This window comes from Malania oleifera, chromosome 2, assembly GCF_029873635.1.
Source record: "Malania oleifera isolate guangnan ecotype guangnan chromosome 2, ASM2987363v1, whole genome shotgun sequence".
NCBI lineage: Eukaryota > Viridiplantae > Streptophyta > Magnoliopsida > Santalales > Ximeniaceae > Malania > Malania oleifera.
Window position 1 is genome coordinate 32,322,212 of NC_080418.1, and position 19,448 is coordinate 32,341,659.

The 19,448-nt window shown below is 34.4% G+C and overlaps 1 protein-coding gene across 3 annotated transcripts in view; it reads left to right on the top strand.

The window, feature by feature from the left end:
* The first annotated feature begins 1,651 nt into the window (after positions 1 to 1,651).
* The window catches only part of LOC131148421 (dolichol kinase EVAN), a 30,882-nt gene continuing 13,085 nt past the window's right edge, over positions 1,652 to 19,448 (top strand). For 2 of the 3 annotated variants that reach the window (XM_058098122.1, XM_058098123.1), the window contains exons 1-7: positions 1,658 to 1,937; positions 2,452 to 2,564; positions 6,783 to 6,992; positions 7,242 to 7,346; positions 10,227 to 10,297; positions 10,403 to 10,480; positions 10,554 to 10,768. In XM_058098122.1, the coding sequence (XP_057954105.1) occupies positions 1,741 to 1,937; positions 2,452 to 2,564; positions 6,783 to 6,992; positions 7,242 to 7,346; positions 10,227 to 10,297; positions 10,403 to 10,480; positions 10,554 to 10,768 (989 nt within the window). In that variant the 5' untranslated portion in view covers positions 1,658 to 1,740. Of the gene's footprint in view, positions 1,938 to 2,451; positions 2,565 to 6,782; positions 6,993 to 7,241; positions 7,347 to 10,226; positions 10,298 to 10,402; positions 10,481 to 10,553; positions 10,769 to 19,448 lie in introns of all 3 variants that reach the window. The other variant, XM_058098121.1, reaches the window with a different exon arrangement.

Consider the following 19,448-nt stretch of genomic DNA (forward strand, 5'->3'; position numbering starts at 1 on the left):
TATATGTTGCGCCTAGGGTTCCGTTCCGAATGCCCAAACCTTCGCTCCATGGACTAAGCCTTAGGATAGAAATCTCTAATTAAATAGAGGTCGGGTCGTCATCCAAATTAAAACACAACTAGGCTTCACAAAAGCCCAATAGTATTTTGGTATAAAATATTAGAGGTTTTCAAATTTCTTCTGTTGCTTTATATTTATTGCATCAATTATAACATGTTTTTATCGAAAGTCCCACCCCAGACCCGTTCAGGTTCAGGGTGTGACTAGAAAGGGTTCAAAGTCTTCTAGTGATCCAATGCTAAAACAATTTGAGAATATGTTTGACATTTTTGGATCTTTTGTTCATGACATAGTGCCGCATTTTACTACTATGGCTAGAGCAGTGTCGCATAAAAATGAAATGACTGATAGAAGCAATAAGGTGGTAGAGAATTGTTTAAATTAGAAGGATTAACTAAAATAGAAATCATTCAAACAACAGACATATTTGCTTCTGAACCAAATAGAGCTTCAATGTTTTTCTCTCTTCCTAGTCGTCTTAAGCGACAATATATCATTAGATTGATATATCATACTATTGGCAAATGTACTACTAGCCATTAGGACTATATATGGAATATATGAACACAGATAATTAATGATGAACGTATTATTTTAAATATTTTAATTGTTTTTAGAGAGTTATGAATTAAAACTATAATTGTAGTTGCATTCTTTTGGATGTTTTATGTTTGGATTTATGGAGATGATGACGTTGTTTATGATATTTTATTTTTAATATTTTTATTTTACTGTTGCTTAACCTCTTTGTTTATGAAATTATTAGATTTCATTATTTATTTAAAGAAAATTTGTTTTAAATTAATTTTCTATTGCATATTTTTATTGATTGATCCTAATTGTTACATATATATGGCGACTGCAAATATTAAATAAATAAACAAATAACTTTAAACGTAGGTTTATTCAATTGATAGTTGAAGGGACTGCGATGTGATGGTAATGTATAAGTAGGACTTTTAATCATTTATCTTAGATAGATATTAAAATATGTTAACCCACAAATAAATAATTTAAGATTAATTGTATTTTTTTTAAATTTTAAATTGCTAGGAACACTATAGAATGCTCTAATAGACAATATATGGTATTTTTTTAATTTATTACTTTTCATACTTACAATTGAAAATTATAATATTTTTATAACATTTAGTACTTTTAATTTTATTGCATTGCATTTGAACTACCTCTTTTTTTATGCAACTATTAATTTTAAAGACAAAATATCTGTTGTGATTTACTTATGATTATTTTTTTTTTAAATTTTACTAAAAATTAATGAAATATTAAATATATGAAAATTATTTTTGAAAGAACATTATTTTTTTGAAATAGGGGTAAAATAGCAAAAAAAAAAAAAAAAATTAGAATAAAAGGGGGTGATTTGTAAAAAGATGTCGGCGTATGGAACGACGCTTTGTTTATATCTCCGAGACTCCGCCCCACTCCTCAATGCATCAGTTCGAAACGCCAGCTGGCCTTGCCTAATCATCCCCACAGCCTTGCCAAGTCATCTAACGAATGACGTGGCATATTTTGATTGCACGGCATTTCCACCCACGGCGTACCCATAAAGGCCCCATACGCGCGCGAAAGCCCAACGATCTCCCCGTCCTCCTTCCCCATTGACTAGCTCCATGACCTCTGCGACAAATTAAATTGTTCTGCGCACGCCGGCGAATGGCTTCGCCGTCGATGGCTTCGTCGTTTTTCAACGGCGAGAGAGCCATCGTGCTTGTGTTCATCTTTCTCGTTCACTTCTCCACGCCTCTCCCTCTCCTTCGTGAGGGTTTCGCTCTCTCCCTCCTTGCCCTCGCCGCCCTCGCCGTCGAGATCTCCGCCGACGACTACGACTCCCTCGCTATGTTCAAGACCAGGCAAGTGTGCTCAGACAGTTCAGGTTTTCTTCGTTTTTATCGAAATTCGTGAAGTTTTTGGTTCGATTATTTTTTTGTTAGGTTTGGGTGATGGATTATACGCGCGTTGTAGGCGAAATTAAGGGTTTTTTTTTTTATGTCAAATTTTCTGGTTATTTTTGGTTTCTGAGGAGCTGTAAGAAAACTGGATAAAATTTTATTTGTATTCGTCTAGTTATTACTCGGGAGTGCAGAAGAACAAAACCGCCATTTTTATGCCTAATACAATCATTTGGCTTAGTGGAGGTGCTTTTCAATTATTCTTCGGAAAATTAATAATACTAAACCCAACGTATGGTTGTGAATCTATTGTTTATTTTCTCTCCCCCTGTTTTTTGGCAGTTAATCTGCCTTGTAATTCATATGGAATTTAGTTTTTTTAGGTGGCACCTATTAGATACTAGATTTAGTTTTTGTTTGTGCAGTTTGGAGTAGAATGATTTATTGGTCGTATTTTTTGTTTTTTATGTTTCAGACCAGGTTCTTCATCAGGCATACTGCTGGGAGCTGTTACACTGCCTGCCCTCATGATCACAAGGTTGATACAGCTGTTGAGGGCATTCTCATCGCATGGAATCGGCATTGAAGGTACAATGAGTTTGTCCTGCTGTTGCCGCAATTGTAGATAAAACTTCATATGTTACTTCTTTCATATTATATGTTAGCAAGAATTTTTCGCAGATTGATACAGGGAGGAGAGGCACAGACTGCATGTGATTGAATTTTGTTTTGATCACTTAATTGATTATTTTGTATATTAAACCCTATTTGCAGCTGCTGTTACATGGTCTGTTATTTATTTATTGCATGTTTGAACATGCCATGGAAATTGGACGGCACTGCTGTTTTTACAAACTACATCATGCAAAAAATCCATCATTTAGAATGAGACTGCCAAAGAATTGTAGCTGTTACCACCAATTGTTTTTGACTTTTTGTTGAATCAAATATTATGATATCTCAGAGGTTTAGTGTTCTCTGTCCTAACAGCTCTTCTCTCAATAATAGCTCCAATCACAAATGTGTTTTTATCCTTAAAATCATGCAGAGTTATAATGTGATGAGGCAATTTCATGGAAGGTCCTACCATACATTATATTTTATATTTTTACAAGATTACTTGTATAGCAATCTTGATTTTTGTCATGTATAACTTGTACAAGGATTCCACGACTTGGGAAATGATTACAACAATCAAATATTAACAAAATTTTGAGCTTAAAAATTTATTCTCGGATTGATGTTCATTAAGTGATTCAAACATCTAACTTTAATGTCTATTTAGAGGATATATGTAGATGTGTAATGCACTAATGCGTTGGATGATAGTTGTGAGGATGATTTTATTGATGCACTTGATGAAGTCACCTGTGATGATCTTGGTGATATTGATGAACCAAATAGTGGTTTGAATGTTGACACTAATTTCAATGAGCCTACTTGATAGTTCGGGTTTTGCTTTTTATTTGCTATTTAAATATATTTTAGATGCTCATGTTTTATAATTGTGGACTAATTTGTTTTAGAAAATTTTTTTTTTCTTGTCTTGAGATTTTTTAGGTTTATAATATTCTTTTTCTTCCACTAAAAACCCAGGCCTAAGCTACACAATGGGAGGTGGCAACCTATACCTCTTCCCACTCTTCTTAAGATTTGAACTCGAGACCTCCAATGTGGAACTTCCAATCTTTAACCACTCAGATGTCCTCTAAGGGGAAAATGTTTATAATAATTAAATTATACTACTCCTACAAAGGCAAAACCTATATTTATGGTAGTCCTCATTTGACAATTTTCATATTGCTGATAGTATCCTTCAATTTTTTAGTATTATTTCAACTTACATCTATATCCCTAATCCTTTCATCTCCTTCCTAATTTTGTAATGCTGATAGTGCTTTCATAATCTTAAGTGTTACTTCTAGTTTCATCTATATCCCTAACCCTTTCATGTCTTTGCCTTCTCTTTCATTCTCGAAAACACATGTCTGCAACATTCTCCTTTTGAACTAGCCATTGTTTGTGTCCTTTTAATTCTTCTCTTATCTCTGACCATGACTACGTGTCTCTCTATTTCTCTCACAACTCAAATAGTCCCTTGTAGAAGACTCCATAAAATGCAAGGACAGAGTAGAGGTCTTAGGCCCTCTTTATATATATAAATGTATTCTACTACTCTTAAAAGCACAAGGCCCATTTTTGGTATTCTGTTCATTATTCCTATTTTACCCTTACTATTTAGGAGGTCTTTAGTGTCGACTACAAATGCATCCCTCTTATATTCCCTTTTCTTATTCTTCATATGATTCTTCTACCAACATTTTTGTCCCTTGCCATTTCCTCTTCTCCAAACAATTCTTCTCCCATCCTTCTCGTCTTTCCACATCTCATTTTGTCCTTCCCCTTACATGTGTGTGTGTATATCCTTTATTAGGAAGAAAGAATGAACAATAGTTCAGGAAAAGGGTTTTAAACGCATCACAGAAAGTATAACCCAAATGTTTGGAGAGACAGAAACCCAAATATTTGGGGAAACAGAAGATCAAACACCCATGTGAACATATTGCAAAGAAAGGAGGTTATGATAGTATATTCACGTGGTCCGAGAGCTGAGGTGGGGTTTAAGAAGGGAGATCTTGGCACAAAGGATCCCAATTTTGAAAATCCACAAAAGCTTGTTGGCAGTGCTACTGCTTGACTCTTGATTAGATGATCACCATGCATATGATGATGATGATGGCCATGATGCTTTGAGATGATGTACCTACATATATTTTTGAGATGTTTGAAAGATTTTCTTATTCTCTCTCTAAAAATAAATATATACAATATGGGATCAAACTCAAGAGGTTTGAGTTCAACACCTTTAGTGTTGGGAGTATTCTCACGTTGAGATGGTGTTATTTTGATTGATTGGTCTAAGAAATTTTGAAAAGGAGAAAAAAAAATGCTTATGGTGTTAAATAAATACTTTGATTATTGCAATGCAATAATTTAAATTCTTTTTTGTTTTTTGGGAAGGGAAAGTTTGTCATTTAACTTAGATTTATGGATTAGATTAATTATGTGTGGTTAAAAATGTCAGGTTTGGATTTCTTTTTCTCGCCCTTGTAAATTGTTAAAAGGACCAACTCAAATCCTTTTATTAATTAGCATAATTCTTATTGAAAGAGAAGTTTGTTTAGATTTTTTATAAAATAATTAATTTACAATAAGATGTATGATCATATCTTGATGTTTTGCATTTGGTCTAACTTCTAGATATTATTTTTTTTTAGCTATAATCGTAAAATGAAAAAGAAAAAAAGATACATGCATAACTTATCAAATTGCTGGAAAACTACACCACATAATAAATATAGGAAGTCAAAATTCCTTTTGTAAAGATTTCTTTTGATATGTGATTTAGTTTATTATGAGAGTAGAGAAATATTTTTAGGTTTGGTCTCTTTAGTGAGTATAATTATATAACATTCTTTTTCACCAATTTACATGATCGTGAGAAATATCCTCTTACAATTTTAAGGTTATTAAATAATATCTCATTCCAAGTTATTTTTGTTCTATCCCTACCCCTTCTATTGCGTAACTAGCTCACTCTTGTTGGGCTTGTGTTGTAGATTCCCCAAACTATCTGAGTCACTCCTCCCTTATCTTATCTACTATTAGCTTTATGCTTCATTTACTGCGAAAATGTTCATTCCTTAATTTATCAAGTTAACCTTACACTACTCTTCCACCTTAGCATTTTCTTAGGCGACTTTTACTTTTTTGATATGTTGCTTCTTAGTTGCCGAAAGTTTTGATCCATAAAACTTAGTTGGTCTTCTAGTTATCCTATAAAACTTTCTCTTAAATTTTATGGATTCTATGATCACATAGCTTGAAGAAATTCTCCATTTTACCCACCATGCTTTAACTCTATGCATAACATTTTTTGGATTTCTCATTCAGCTGGCATACTAGATCCAACGTATCAAAATCTAGAAGTGTTCTTAATTTTTTGACCATCAAGTTTAATCTTTTTGCATATTCCTCCTACCACTCAAATTGCAATTCACACATTCTATCTTATTTCTACTTGTCTTGAAACCTTTGGCCATAATTCTAACTTAAATGATAAATGGATGTAACCCTTAAATTATGGAGGGAAATGAAGGGGTATAAACCTTGAAATTTAAGCTCCATAACCTCCTTCGAACGAAAGATATAAGGTATTAAACATGGAGGTAGTTCATCTATAAAAGGAGCGCTTTTGTGGGAGGTAAGTGACACAAAACTAATTCTTACTATTGCCCATCTATTGTCACCTCTTCCACCCCAAACTTAAGCATTGGAGTGATGCCTGGAGTACATCTTAGTCCTCCAAGCTTCTTCATTTTTTGCAGATGATCAAGACTGTAAACAGGTTGTAGTGAGGAAAAAGTGGTAATATAATTTTGGTCAATTATATTAAGAGAAGAAAATTTGAACTTAATATGCTTTTTGTAGGAAGATTTCTTATCCTTCTGTATGGACATTCATTTTCTTCTAATAGCTTCTCTATGATGATGATGATGATAAAAGAACATATTTAGCTTATTAATTGACGTTTGTAGCTCTAACTGTTGGTAGAATTCATCATCTTAATTGCTGAATTAGTATTCCAATATTCTTTATTTTATTTTATTTTATTTTTTAAATGTAGCTTTCATCAACTTTTAAAACGATATCTATGTAATTATATATATATATATATATATATATATTTTTGGGTATGATATCATTTAATCAGTATGATGATGCTGTTAAATTTCTCTTCTTCAGAGTTTGAATATCTGAAGATGCAATATTGGGCCACGTTTTTCTGCTGCTTCAGCGTGATTCTTTTCCTTTGCCTAGTTATATGGTGTTCACCATACAACGCTTGTTCCTCTTCCTTACATAGCATTTGGGATTTGAAGATTGGCTCAATTCGCATAATTCTATATGCAGCACTGTGCTGTGTGTCTCTTGCTATGATATCTTATTACTACGGTGAGTTAGCAGTTATGTATATGTTATAATTATCTGTTTTTGTTTTTTTATTTTAATTGAATGGAGTTTGATCTGACACATCATAACTAACTGACAACAAATTTTTTTAGCTCTAGTATTTAGTGTCAGCTATCACTTGCCAGATTGTCAGTTACGTGAATTATGGTCTAACAGATAAATTTCCACTTTTCTGTCCGTCTAGCAAAATTCTGTGTGAATGATATTGTTACATAATTGGTTGTTTTACAGGTGTGTTCATGGCACTGAAGCCATTGTGGTTGCTTTTCCATGGATTAGCAGCAGTAAAATTGATTCAGCAGCTTCTTAAAACATTTCCATCATGTGCTTCCATCGGTATTGGCCAGAGTGATTGTTTATTTCTTATTATGATACAGGATGATCTTCTTCGATTGCAAATGAGGAAATATCACCACTGCGTTAAAATGAGAGATGTTTGGGCACTTATGTAATGCATGTATTTGATAATAATAAACAAAGATCATGAACGGTATTTCTACCACCCACAGCATTGCTTGTAAATATAATAGGAGAATTAAGGAGTGTTGATTTTTCCACCTAATATCATTCATATATAGTGATTTCATTAGTAAGGTAATGATATTTATAAAGTAGCGTAGCTAGGTATTTGTCCAACACCTTTGGGAATTGGCATTTCTTAAACATTCTTTGATAGTCCTATGTATTTCATTCATGTCCATAAAATTTAAATAGAATTTTTAGATACATAGTGGATTATGCTATTTTGCTCAATGTAGTGTTGGCTACACATATCATTGTTTTAAATAGCTGTAGTGGGTGGTGTGGCATAATGGTAATGCTTGTAGCAGAAAGTGAGAGTAGTGGATGCAACACCCATGATTTCTTTTTTCAAGCATTCAATGTTATTTATATTCACATATTTTCATGTTTTAAGCCCTTAATCCATCATGAAAATATTTTTAATGTATTTTGGATATTTTTAATAACATTGGTTTGTAAGGTAAATTTTATATTTGCTTTTGAATTTCTATTCATTAAAATAATGTATATATTTTTTACTTTTCATTAATTGTATGTGTGATAAACAAATTAATGAAACAAAATAAGTTAGCTTATAATGCGACATAATCCATTAATTTATTAGGCACATAAAACATGTAGTAAATTTAAACAATTTCTATTTTTTATTGGTTATCTTAATACAAATCTAATAATTTTAGACCACCAAGTTGTGTTGAATATCCTAAGCTTTAAAGTTGCAATATTATAACCATAAAATATATCACTGAAAAAATGAACTATTAACAATTCAAACAAGACAAAAAGTAGAAAGGCAAAAGATATTGACCTTCCACTAGTTCAGCAAAAAGGTACAGACCTCCCCTAAGATTTAAAAAAATTGAGGGATCTCCCTTGAGTTTTGGGAAAATGACATGGATCTCCCTTGAAGTTTCAAAAATTACACATACCTCTCTTGTGATTTTCTAAAAAGACGAAGACCTCCCTTTATATTTGGCAAGAAGATAGGCCTAAGGAGGGGTATAAATGTCCCAAGAAAACAAATTTCAGGAGAGGTCTAAGGGATTTTTAAAACCTCAAGGGAGGTTTGCATCTTTTACCATACTAAAGGAGAGGTCCGTGAAATTTTTGAAACCTTAAGGGAGGTCTATGTCTTTTTGTTAAACCTCGGGGAGGTTTGTGTCTTTTGCCCTATTTCCTAGATTATTCAAATTCAACCTTCAGTTAAATGTCAAATTACTAATAGTAGCTAAATAAGCAAGCTCTTCAACAAAAGCATTGTTCATATTAAATTGTTCATTCATGCATATCTTGTCAAATATTATAAAAAAATTAAATAATTTTGTACCATTATCATCCTCTTTATAATCTCTCCCTCTCTTCAAATGGTTATTTGAGATTGAGTTATGAAAGGAATGTGGAACTCATGATGAAGGTATTACTTGCATGCACTAGTGTAGATAAAGAACTGTAAAACAGTTAGGGCTTGTTTAGTTGTGGAAAACAGTTTTAACTTTTTATTGTCTATTTTTAGTTTTTCAAAGAATTACAAAAAAGAAAAAAAACCCAGCTTATTTTTCAGTTTTGCAACATTTGTATAAAAGAACTAGAAACAAAGAAGTTTTGACACTATTCACTTATGGAAAATAGTTTTATTTTTGATTTCCAAGTTTTAAAATAACTAAAAAAATGCCACCTTGTTTTCCAATTATCTAAATTTGTATGGGAAAGTTGGAAAACATCTTTTTATTGTTTTCTAGATTTCTAATTTTTATATAATTTTTGAAAAATTGGAAAACAAGGTGACATTTTTGTAATTATTTGGAAATATAGACACAAAAATGAAAATTATTTTTCACAATTAAACAACCTCTGATTTTCTATCTTTTTAGTACATTTCTTGAAAACTGAAAAATAAGATGGGATTTTTGTGATTCTTTGGAAAACTAGAAATGGAAAACGAAACTGTTTTCCCCAACTAATGGGCTGTGGCATTGTACCATCACTCCATAAATGAAGACAGAATTTAGAAGACATATGTTGCCATCTTCTAACTTACATCAGGTGGAATTAGTAATGTAAATATATGATTTGGCTGAGGTTGCCAAGAAGAATGGAAGGGACCATATCATTCTGAAGAAAAGGAGAAGGAAAAAGTCACGAAGGTGATATGGATTTATGGTTTTATTTCTGATTATTTCACTTTTCTCAGACGAGCTTGACACTTAAGATTACATACAGTGGGAATTTGCCAGGTTTGCAAAGAATATATATGTATATATGTTTTTTTCGTTTTGGTTTCAATCCGGACTGGAATATATATTAAATGAAGAGAAGCCTCTTAATTTGGTAATCTGGAATAAATTGTCAGCAAAATCATGACATAAATACTGTGAGATGTGTGTATTTCTGTTGAAAAAAGTTGATTATCTTTATTACAGTTTACAAATGCTAGATGAGTGTTTTGCTTATTTCATGGACCACTTAATGTCTTGATTCATTTGATAACTGTCTGCTGAAACTTAAGACATCGTAAAATCCCTTGGTTCTCAAGCGTATTCATTTTCTTTTTATTTATCTTTGTGACTTCTCAAATTTCAATTATATGTTTTTCAACCTTTCATGATTGATTAACGTAGGCAAAGGCACCTATGGCGAAGTAGATGTGACAATGGTTCATCTGATTTAATAGTCATTTTTTTTTTAATTCTTCAGGGGAAGCACTTTTGGTGACTGGTGGTCTTGTTCTCTATTTTGGCGACATGTTAACATTTACTATTGCAAAGGTGAAATGCGGTTTTTTTTTTTTTTAAAATACCAGGTTGTTTTTACTCTCTCCTGTACTCGCTAACAATATAATTTTTCTATTACGAGTGACATAATTTGAGCAGATTCATGGATACTTGGTATCATCGGAGTTGGTTTTACTGCCTGGTATTAAAAGAAACAAGATAAGTACTATTATTCAGGTACAGTCTTTTAATGACTAGACTTGCTGTGAATGGTGTACCTCGATATTCATGGTGGTCCTCTTCTGTGCAGGGACTGCTACTTGGCCTCCTTCTTTTTCCAGTGGTCTTTAAATTTGTGCTCCAAATCTGGGAATGGCTTAGAAGTTCAACCTACTCTGAAGAAAGGACAAACAATGAGTTTGGAAAATCTCTCATCTTCTATGCTACACTCACATTTATTGTATTTGTGATAATTCCATCTTGGATGCAATTTATTCAAGATTTTCATGTCCATCCATACCTATGGTATTTCTTTCTCTCTGGTACTATTTTATTTTTGACATTAGTTATGTTAGCTGCAATTTTAATTGCCCAACTTGATGCAGAGGTAAGAAGCCTTTTCTGTTTCTTCATCAGCTGTAATTTGTTTTTTCATGCATCGATTGTGTGCTTTACAATTACTGACTGCGAGTGTAGTGAACTATGGTGCCACTTGTGCTATTATAATACTGTCAGTCCTGTTAGTAATATCATTTAGGTAAAGTATAGCATGGTCATGTTTTACAGGTATCATGGAATAAAGACGCTGGAGTGGAGGTGGGTGACATAATACGTCTGCCTCAGTTAGTTTTAATGATTTCATTTATGTTTGCATGTATTTTATATCTTGATAAGAAGCTTTTTCAAGATTAGAAGATTTCTGTAATAAGAAATTGTGAGAGATTTGAGTTTAATTGGATTGAAGATGAAGATGAGATTTGGGTCATAAGGACAGAAATTGATGGGTTGCAAAGGTGTGCTTGAGGGCATGGCTGGGCTTGTGCTAGTCATTGGAAGATGTGAAGAAGAAAGGAGCCTCTTTTATTCAAGGCGAGTTCAAATCATACGGTTGCTTTCTTAGTACTAGTAGCAAATGGGCTAGGGAGGCCCCTTAGGGATAGGGTTCTTGAAGCAACAAAAGTGGATGGCTAGAAACTCTGTAAAGCTGTGAGAAGATCAGCTGCATAGCAGAGAGCAGATCAATCTTTATGGATGTGGATTTGTTGAGTTTGAGGGTTGAAGGGCTTTTCAGAGGTACTGGAGGGTAGTTACTCTGGAGCAAGAGTGGAACTCAGTAATGGGTGGACAAAGTTTTTTTTTTTTTCCTTTCCTGTTGGGGCGGGGTGTCAGACTCGTGGGGTGGGGGGTGGGGGGGGGGGGGGGAGGTGCTTTGTATGGGTTTTGGACAAGTTGTTTTTGTTTGTTTACAATTGAGAAAGGAGGTGGAGGCAGTGTTGTGGAGGATATGGTGGGTCAATGGACTAGAGCACATCCTTGATTGGTCGCTTCTGGCCTTGATTCCTCTTTTAACCCTTCAGCACCCCAGAGAAACGTGAGAGGTGAAGCAAGAGGAGAGGAGATTTCTCGTTCTTTTTGCTGCTTATATTTCTGCTCTATAGAACATCATATCTTGTTTCATCCCTCCACTTAAAGCCCAAGTTTTTGAGTTGAGGCCGCTGGATCCTTTGGCCTGATTATTTGATTTTCTTTATTCCATTTCCAACCAATTAGTTTTAATTTCCTCTGGCTTTTTAGAAAATGATGGGCTTGAATTGTCAATGCCATCTTCAAGAGCTAAATCTTTACCTTTACGAAATGATGGGCTTGCACATCAAAGCTGTCTAGTGGTTCATGAGAAGGGAGGAGAATACTTAAGCAATGATGTTCTGGAGAGGGCCCAGAGAGGAGAGTCAAGAAATTCTCGAGAAGCTCAAACGTGGATTATGGCTGATGAAGGTGTTCTAATGGCTATAGGGATTCCTTGAACTAGTGGGAATTCAAAGTGGAGGGTGAGAGAGAGAGAGAGAGAGAGCTTGATGGCTCAAGTATCTAGAAAAGAGAGTCCCTGTGAAGAATAACTAAGGGGCATTTATGAAGGAGAGACAAAATGCTGTAAGGTATCTATCTTCCAATAATAGGTTGACATGTCATATTTCATATTGTTATTTGAGTGAATTCAGAAATGACATATGGTTCAAATGAGAATAAAGAAAAGAAACAAGTATCATGAATGACACACAGACACTTGAGTAACTTAAGAAAAAGGCTAAGGGGTAGGAACCCACTTAGTGAACCTTGACTCGAACCCACCAAGCCAAAACTCTCTAGGACATCCCAAGACTGAGATTGGTAGAGACCTCGACACGTGTCTTTATGGTCAATCCAAGGAAATGCCGTCAATATTAACCTCTTGCAAGAATATGAACATAATATAATTAATATTTAATTTAATTAACATGTTTATGGAAGTTTGATGTTGATGAAGTCAACAATCTACGGTAAAGTGGAAATTTTAAGCATTTGCATTTAGCCCCCTGTTGGTATATATGTGTGCCATGCCCACCTCCCACAAGTTGATTGGAACACTTACCTGACGTATGGCTTAGATGAGGTTGAAGTGGTAGACCGCCATGGTATTATGAAGACAGAAGACGTTCCCCTCTGAGACACAGGGGTCCGGGGGCAGCGCCACCAGTGGGGGTTGCCCCCCAGATGGCGGGGTCTGGGGACTCCCGGTAGGCCCTAACGAGACAGTATGACCTATCTAGTGTGAATGGTGGGCATGGTAGGTGAGTGATGGTTACCGGTGTGAACGGCAGCTGTGGTTGGTGAATGGCAACCACCAGTGTCAATGACGGCTATGGTAGGTGAGCTGCCACCACCTACCATGGTAGGTGAGCTGCCCATGTGTTTCTTCCACAAACCAAAAGCTATAAATCAGACACCCCCCCCCCCCCCAATCGGAGCAAATTACACATCTCGACTGCAAGTTGTGTCTGCTTCTGTTTTTCTATTTGTTGTCCTTTTGCCATTGAAGCTCATTTAGTGAGTTTTGGACAGTTTGTTGTAATTTGATTGCTGTAATAAAACTTTATGTTATCTCTTCAATCGTTTTTTCAAAGATCTTGGTGTTGTTATTTTACATCTTTATGGTCAATCCAAGCAAACGCCGTTAATATTAACCTCCTGCAAGAATATGAACATAATATAATTAATATTTAATTTAATTAACATGTTCATGCAAGTTTGATGTTGATGAAGTTAACAATCTACGGTAAAGTGGAAATTTTAAGCATTTGCATTTTGCCCCCTGCATAAGAGTTTACTTAGATGTTCGAAAGAAATTCCTGTGTATCGAAATATGTTAAATGGAACTATGTAAATGATGCAAAATAAAAGTTTTCTTTTTGGAGTAGTGGGTCAAATTTTGAATTTTCAAAAATTAGAGGTGATGAAACCTTAGAGTTTCATAAAGACTAGGTAAGGAATCCCACTCTTAATAGGAGTGTAAATCCCAATCCAAGTCTTAATAGGAGAGACTTTACATACTTTTGCTTTTAGGAATTTCACTTGAAAAGAGTTGAGAGCATAGGAAAGTCGAGAGAAAGGGGCGAGGAGCATATCTGAAATGAGTTGTCTTCAATTCCAAGCCAAGGTAAAACAAAATTTACTTGGGGAAAAAAAAATTTAGGAGGCAAGTCTTAATATGGGTTGCACACGCTGCAAGTTTTGCGGGAGTCACGTGCATGTAGGGAGGTTTAGGAGTTTCGTGGCAATTGTGTGTGGGGAGATATGGAACTCCTAGGGGTGTCACTTGCATGGGGAGGTCTGGGAGTCTTGTTGGAGTTGCGCACATGCGTGAAGATCTAGTAGTCCATCAGGTTTCGCACACAAGTAAGGAGGGTTGAAACTCCTGCAGGTGTTGTGCTCATGGGTAGGTTTGGGGGTCTCGCGAGAATCACGTGCATATGGGGAGGTATAGGATTTCATCGCCTAAGTGCATGGAAGTCTAGGAGTTCCACAGTTGTCATTTGTGGGGAGGCCTGGGAGTTCTGTTGGAGTTGCATGTGTATGGGGAGGCCTGGGAGTCCTGCTGGAGTTGCATGTGTGTGGGGATTTTTGGGAGCCCGTAGGAGTTGGACACATGTAGGGAGTTCTAAGTCCCCAAGTGTTGTGAGCATGGGAGGAGTCTGGGAGTCTCATTGGATTACGTGCGTGCGGGGAGTTCTAGCAATCTTGTGATAATTGTGCGCATGTAGGGAGTCTGAGAGTCTCGTAGGAGTAATGTGCACATGGTGAGTTCTAGGAGTCTCTTGGGAGTTGTGCATTGGGAGTTTTGGGTGTTGTGCCAGGCAAGGTCTTAAATTTTGATTTCGACTTAAATTTCAAAGCTCCAAAAGTACAAAAATTTCGATTTGGATTTGAAAAAATAATAGAAATCAGTAGTAAAGCATGAAATTCCTTGTGAAACTTTAGAAATGGTTAACATACATAATAATGTGAGTTTTAGGACTAATCTATTGCAAATTAAGTACATCTATGTTGTCTATAAGGTGGAAAAGCTGTAATATAGTATGTGAATCAAACATATTTGTAAGATAATGTGCATTAAATATATATAGTTAATACAAATGCAATTAATAAATCATACAAATATTATTTATTATACAAATAAAGGTAATTTAGACATGAATGGTTAAATGAAATATTGTTGTAAGTTTATTTTTTTATATAATTTCATAAGCACTTGTAATAATATTTTGTTTCGATAAAAATAAATAAAATAAATTAAGAGAGAAATTTCACTTCACTGCTAAATCACTCATCTGAATTCCAAGGAAATTTCATTGCATAGTTAAAATTTTGAGATTTTGATAAATTTTGGATGATTCATTGAAAATTTGATGGAATTATGCAAAATGGAAATTGACTGCCATTTCGATTTCGAGGGTAATAGAAACCAGAACTTTCGACAATTTTGTGGAAATTTAAGACGATGGTGCAAGGAGTTTTGAGAGTCTTGCAGGAGTTGCACGCATAGGGAATCTGGGAGCCCTGAGGGAGTTGCGCAAGTGGGGAATTTTAGATGTCCCATAGGAGCTGCGCCGTAGGGAGTATAGAAGTCCTATTGGGGTTGCGCGTATGTGTGGAAGTTCTGTGGGAGCTGTGCACACAGGGAGTCTGGGAATGATATCCTCCTTGAGAAATTAGTGCTACTGTTATCTCGACTATCTATTTTAATCTTTTCTCCAATATTTCTCATATCATGAGTAAATTGCATTTCATATATCCTGTCTCATTTGTACTTACGTTAAGGCCTCTACAAACTAAAGCTTCTTTCTATAATTCTAAAATTAGATTCTACTCCACCTCTAGTTTCATCTATCAAGACAATATTATCTGCAAAAGAACATACACCATGGAACCTCATTTTGGATACTTTTGAGTAAGTTCATCTGATCACTAATGCAAAAAGATAAGGATTCAAAGCAGGTCCTTGATGTAACCTATTGTGACCGGAAATTCCCTTGACTCTCGACCATCAAACTTCCTCAGGTACCCTATCTCAGGTGTTTCCTTAGTCAATAAAAACCTACCCATCTTTTTTTCCTTGAGCTATTCCATTAACCCTCTTAAAAGATATATAGCTTCCGTAGTCGATCTCACAGGCATAAATCCAAATTGATTTTTTCTAACCCTTGTTTCTAACCTTAGTTTTCATTTAACTACCCTTTCCCAAAGTCTCATTATATGACTTGCAAGTTTAACTTCAAGATAGTTCTATTATAAGCATTAAAGTGCTTTCCCTATTTTCTTTTGGAATTTTCTTTGTTCTTGTAATTGTGTTAAATAAATTAGTTAAACAAATAAATCCTTGATTGCCTTGGCATTTTCAAACTTCAATTGGCATGCCATTCGGTCCTATAACTTCTCCATTTTAATTTTTTTTTTTTAATACAAACATAGCTTCATTAACTTTGATTTCACAAATAAATCTCAAATTTTTAGCCTTTTCGTCATTTGTTAATTCTAAGTTTAAGCCTTCTACTTGGCTTTTAGTTAATAGCTGATCAAAATAGCTTCACCATCTTTCTTTAATGTTCTTTAACCATGACATTATCATCCTCATTTTTAATACAATTTATACTTCCCAAGTCCTTGCCCATTCTTTTTTTAGCTCTAGGAACTTTAGATACATCTTTTTCCCCCTCTTTTGTATTTAGTCTAGCATATAAATTATGATATGCACTATGTTTAGCTTCACTAATGACCTTTTTTTGCATCTTTTATTACCTCTTTATACATTTCAAAGTTTTCCATGTTTCCATATTTTTTCCATGTTTTAAACCGACTTCTTTTTGTCTTCATGGCTTTCTAGAAATGTTGACTTCACCACTGACTCTCTTTTACTAGCCGATAATATTCCTGTAGATTCACCTAAAATCTCTTTTGTTGTATTTTTTATAGAACTAGCTATCATACTATGTTTGTGGCTATGCTATCCCCTATTGTCTAATCATCATTTTATTTTTAAATTTTATTATATTTTTTCCCTTTAGGTCCCTTCACCTTCTTCTCTTGCACTAATTTATGTTATCCTTTCTTTTCCATTTTTTAATACATGTATGTAATACTAAACTCTATGTTTTGTAGTTGAACTTTCAAGGGATAACTATATTGATAAACAATCTATACTCCTTCTTAAGAAAGATCTATTTGACTTTTATTTGTCCACTCTTGAAGGCTATTAAGTTTTTTTCTCTCTTGTTGAAGCATGTATTCATTATAATAAGATCATGACATGATAACGTCTAAAGATCATATCACTAGGCTCATTTTTGTCTCCATATCCATGTTTCCATGTATCCTCTCATAATTGTCATTCTCCAGTCCAATGTGTCCATTGATGATATCCCTTGTAATATCTTCCCAAAATTGTCTCTTAAGGCTTTTTGCTAAGCCTATTTGAGGAGCACAAGCACTAATGACTTATTATCTCTTATCCTAAGACCGTCTTGATTTTTATGATTTCATCACCTACTCTTTTAACATCTACAACACTATCCTTTGTCCGTAGTGATTCCTATTCCATTTTTATATTTTTGTTTCCCAATGCATCAAAGTTTAAATCTTGTTTTTTCAATTTCTGTAACTTTCTCCCCTACTGACTTAGTTTCTTGATGGAAGATTATGTTATTTTTTCTTATAATTATAGTGTCAACGATCTCCGAGCTTTTACTAGTAAGTGTCCCTGTATTCCAAGTTGCTAATCTAACCTGTCTGCTAAACTAACTTCTTTACCCACCCACACCTAGAATGATGCAGAAACTCTTACATATTTGACACCTTATCGGGTGCTGACACAATATGTCACTTCGGGATGATGATCTATCCCACACTTGCCCATTTTTCACTACATCCAAGTGGTATACTTGCAACTCACTCATTGCTTATAGGGGATGCCCCGTTGAATAATGGGTATCAATTTATGTGACTGAACAAGTTTTACCTTGGCTGTCAGCTACCCAGCAATTCCTCCTTCAGGCTGTGTGTTAAAAGAATTACGACATTGAGTGCATTACAGGTTTTTATATTTGCAATTTGCTTATTAAAAAAAAAATGAAAATCTTTACTGGGCTTACATGCATTGATGAGCCAACTGGAGTACTTGGAAAGGCAAAGAGGACATTGTAGAACCCCTAAAATTTTTCTAAAATATGGCATCTTTTGGAATGACACAGGATCATTAAGTTTTCAACACCATATATAGAGAGAGTAGGGTTATGGTTTCATATAAATTTGATTTAGGGGGATTAGTAATGAGGGAAATTCAATTTAGGATTGACTTGTTGATACAGTTATGTTAGCAGTGTTGCACTGCAATAGTATGAAGAGCACATCTAAAATAAGTAAAGAAATGTGAACAGTATTCTACAGTAACTTGCCTCTTTTCCTACTTTAACATAGCAACTATGATCGAAAGCACTGGTGTTAAAAAAAAAAAAAAAAAAAAAAAAACCTCAATATAAAGCAACTAACAGAAGAGGACTCCATTTAAAGGACTCTTGGACAAACATGTAATTAAAAAAATCTTCCACACCATCCTGACTTTGTCTGCTAAGATCTTGGGCTCAGAATGAAGGCCTTTTAAGCCTTCTTTTATATACCGTTTGCTCCTGCCATTGATAGCCATCATGGAAATTTCTAACATTGTCAAAAGATTTATGAAAATTCAAATGTAATAAATTAAGCCACTGACTGCTAAATTTATTATGTAATTAAGCTATTTTGGGAACAAAATGTTTCTGAGGCCTGTAGCATCGGATGCAATTTCAACAGCAGGCGACTGCTTTTAAATTATTCAGTTTTCTTTTTGGGAAAAATTACATGTCAGCACTCATCTTTATGAAAACTAAAACATGATTTTGGTATATTGAAGCTTCATTTCAGCCCATAAAATATTTTAAAAAAAGTTTCTTGCGCTTTAATGCCCTTCTAAACTTAAATTCTCCATGTTTTTGAACTTGGGTCTTTGTCTTGATTTAAAATATCTAAATATTTTTAAATTAATTTTTTATGCAATCTTTAGATTGATACGTGAGTATCAATGTCAGCTGAAGGATCACTAAGTAGGGAATCAGTCATGTTGATGCTAGTATGAGAGTCATAGCATGCGAATCATTGGACCATTAGCAGATGAATCCTAATCATGGGTCATTGGCCTAACATTTTATTTTTATTTTTATAATAAATATGACACTTCATAACAATTTGACTTTATTTAAAGACTTATATGAAATTTCTTGGTCATAACCTCAAAATATATGACTGCTAAAATTGTGTGGCACTCTACTTGGACCGTCTTGATGGGCCAAAATGTTATGGAAGAAATAATGGAGGTTCATCTTCTGATATGTGGGCACGCATGTAATGCGCCTTTAATTGGTTATTTGATGCTCATTTGGAAGAAAGAGCAGCCATTCATGGGCATGGATGTTGCTTATAAATTTACTGTGGAATCTGGCTTTCTGTTTGGGGGGCCTAGCAGTCTTCTCTATTTCATATGTATGTAGTTTTTGGCATTTTTTAATGGCTGGATATTCATGTCAAATTCCACCATGAATCCTGAATGACTACTCATAACTGTTAGTGGGTCTTTACTTGA